At 43.1% G+C, this 2,438-nt stretch overlaps 1 protein-coding gene across 1 annotated transcript; it reads right to left on the bottom strand.

Annotated features, from left to right (window-relative positions):
* Positions 1-479: 479 nt before the first annotated feature.
* LOC132295624 (uncharacterized) lies at positions 480-2,068 on the bottom strand. The gene is made up of 3 exons (XM_059793934.1): positions 1,687-2,068; positions 1,331-1,509; positions 480-749 (listed from the first exon to the last, which is right to left on the bottom strand). Exons 1-3 carry the CDS (start codon positions 2,066-2,068, stop codon positions 480-482), a joined length of 831 nt encoding a protein of 276 aa, XP_059649917.1.
* Between the last annotated feature and the right edge of the window lie 370 nt (positions 2,069-2,438).

The raw sequence follows: 2,438 nt of genomic DNA, 5'->3' as shown, positions 1-2,438 counted from the left end.
TCTTCATCATCCTGAGGAAAGACACTTCCAAAGGTTGAAACGTCAAGTGCACTCCCTTTGCCAAGAGAGATGAGAATTGGTTCTAATGAGCCAAACTGGATGGTTGTGCAATATACCTCAGAAATTAAAGGTTGAGAACGAGCACTCCCCATAACAGAGGTTGTCACAGTAGCAGTAGTATGATTTGAAGTTATAACTTCGTCCGTGTCCCACAAGATTTTTCCTTATTTTGCCAGATTCATCACCACCTCCTTGAAGATAAAACACTTCTCAATTAGATGACTGACAATACGATGGTATTTGCAGTATTTTGGATCATTGACACATCCCATCTCTTGAGGGCGTTTGTATTCAGGGAGTTCTATAACTTTACTTTCGAGTAAACATTCCAAGATGCCAGGGACATCGGAATCAGGGAAGGGGTATTCCTTCTTCTCTAACTCCTTTAGCGTAGGACGCTGTCTTTCCCTCTCTTGAAACTAGTGAGGCTTTTTATCATCCTTTTTATCATCTTTAATAGATATCTTGATTGGGGTGGTTGAGATAGCCATGGAATCTTTAGCAACGGTCTTTGACGACTTATCGCCCTTCTTCCAGTCTTTCTTATCCTTGCGTGGTTCTATGGCCATGGGACTTTTACCTTCATGGGATTTCATACTGATCTCCATGTCATGGGTACGTGTTGCCAATTCTTCAAATGTGCGAGGTTTTATTCCTTGTAGAATGTAAAGAAGGCCCCAATGCATTCCCTGCATACATATCTCCACAGCAGAGATTTCTGACAATCGGTCCTTGCAGTTAAAACTGAGTGCCCTCCACCGATTAATGTAGTCGATTACAGGCTCATCCTTCCATTGTTTCGTGTTAGTCAACTCTATCATACTAACAGTACGATGAGTGCTATAAAACCTGTTCAAGAATTCTCGTTCCATTTGGTCCCAACTATCAATTGACTCTAACTTCAGGTCGGTGTACCACTCGAACGCGTTTCCTTTAAAGGAGCGGACAAAATGTTTAACTAGTAAGTCCCCCTCTATTCCGGCATTGTTACAAGTCTCAACAAAATGGGCAATGTGTTGCTTGGGGTTACCTTTTCCATTAAATTGTTGAATCTTCAGAGGTTGGTATCCTACATGCATCCTCATACTGTCGATTCTCTTTGTATAGGGTTTTGAGTACATGAGAGTGCTCTGTAAGATGCTCCATATTGGGCTCGGATTGTATTCGCTATCATATCTTGTAATTGTGCGACAGATAATGAAGAGACTGAAGAAGCGTGACTGGTTTGCCTAGCTGCCTGTTCTGTTACTGGCATCTAATTTTGACTAACCGCCTGTTCTATCACCGGTGTCTGTTTGGGGTCTTCCATGCGAGTACCTTGTGCGGTAGAATTAGGATTCTTCGTCGGCATTACTGTGGAAGACGTAGGATTCCCAGATGGTGGTGGTGAGAAAGTTGCACGATTCCCAGTTGGTGGTGCTGTGGAAGATGTAGGATGCCTAGATTGTACTGGTGATTAACCGAAGGTCTGAACTTCCAATTCGTTCATCAGCGTAACGATTTGTAAGTCCTTCTCTTCAACAGTCTTTGTGAGGTTCTCAATGGCACGAGACATAGTTACTAGTTGTTCCTCCACCGTGGCAGCTCCAGTCATCATAGCAGCGACCACATCTGAGTATGATATGCCTTGAGAGTCAACGGTTCTTAAAGTGATTGAATGCTCCGAAGTCTGACGTGGTGACTCAGGGGGTGAACCGACACTAGAGCGAGCATCATGGATGGAATTAAGTGAATCTGGTGGCAGAATCTCCTCTGGAACAACGTCAGGGTTCTTGACATGTTGGGTTTTCACGTTTGCCGGCTTTGCAGGAGTGGTTTTCACCAAGTTTTGCTGATATTTGGATGACGCGATTGCCTGGGACTTGCTACGTGTCATAGGGCCCACCAAGGTACTTCCATCACTTGCTTTAGCCTTCGTGCCACTTTTCACGGTGGCTTTGGCGTCGACCTTTGCAACAGCGATGTTCTTTGGGGCTTTTTTATCTGTCTGAGCCTTAGGGGGAGCCATAGAATCTGACAGAAAAGAAACTTGATGGTAGGAGAAAGAGATGAGAGGCAAAGAATATCCCACTGGGCGTGCTAGAAATTTGGACACACAAATTTTGTACTCTGCAATAAAGACAAAATATAAGCAAAATAATAATTTATTAAATTAGAAATATTTGGAGTACAATCCTTTGTGATATCTTTTACAAAAAGAATGGTCCTCTGATTCGATCTCCTTTTTGGTTGGTTGGATCCAAAGGCTACACAAGCTTGTTCTTGAATCACCTTGGAATTTGATGAAAAATGGCACGTCGTTGGATGTGCTTGTTATTGATCATCGTGGGATTTGATGAAGAACGGCACATTGTTGGATGTGCTTGATGTTCTTCACT

This window comes from Cornus florida, unplaced genomic scaffold, assembly GCF_030987335.1.
Source record: "Cornus florida cultivar Cherokee Brave unplaced genomic scaffold, ASM3098733v1 CherokeeBrave_3.0.0_Hap2_Chr02, whole genome shotgun sequence".
NCBI classification, from domain to species: domain Eukaryota; kingdom Viridiplantae; phylum Streptophyta; class Magnoliopsida; order Cornales; family Cornaceae; genus Cornus; species Cornus florida.
The sequence above is the reverse complement of the archived record's forward strand: the minus strand, read 5'-3'. Positions and strand labels throughout refer to the sequence as shown.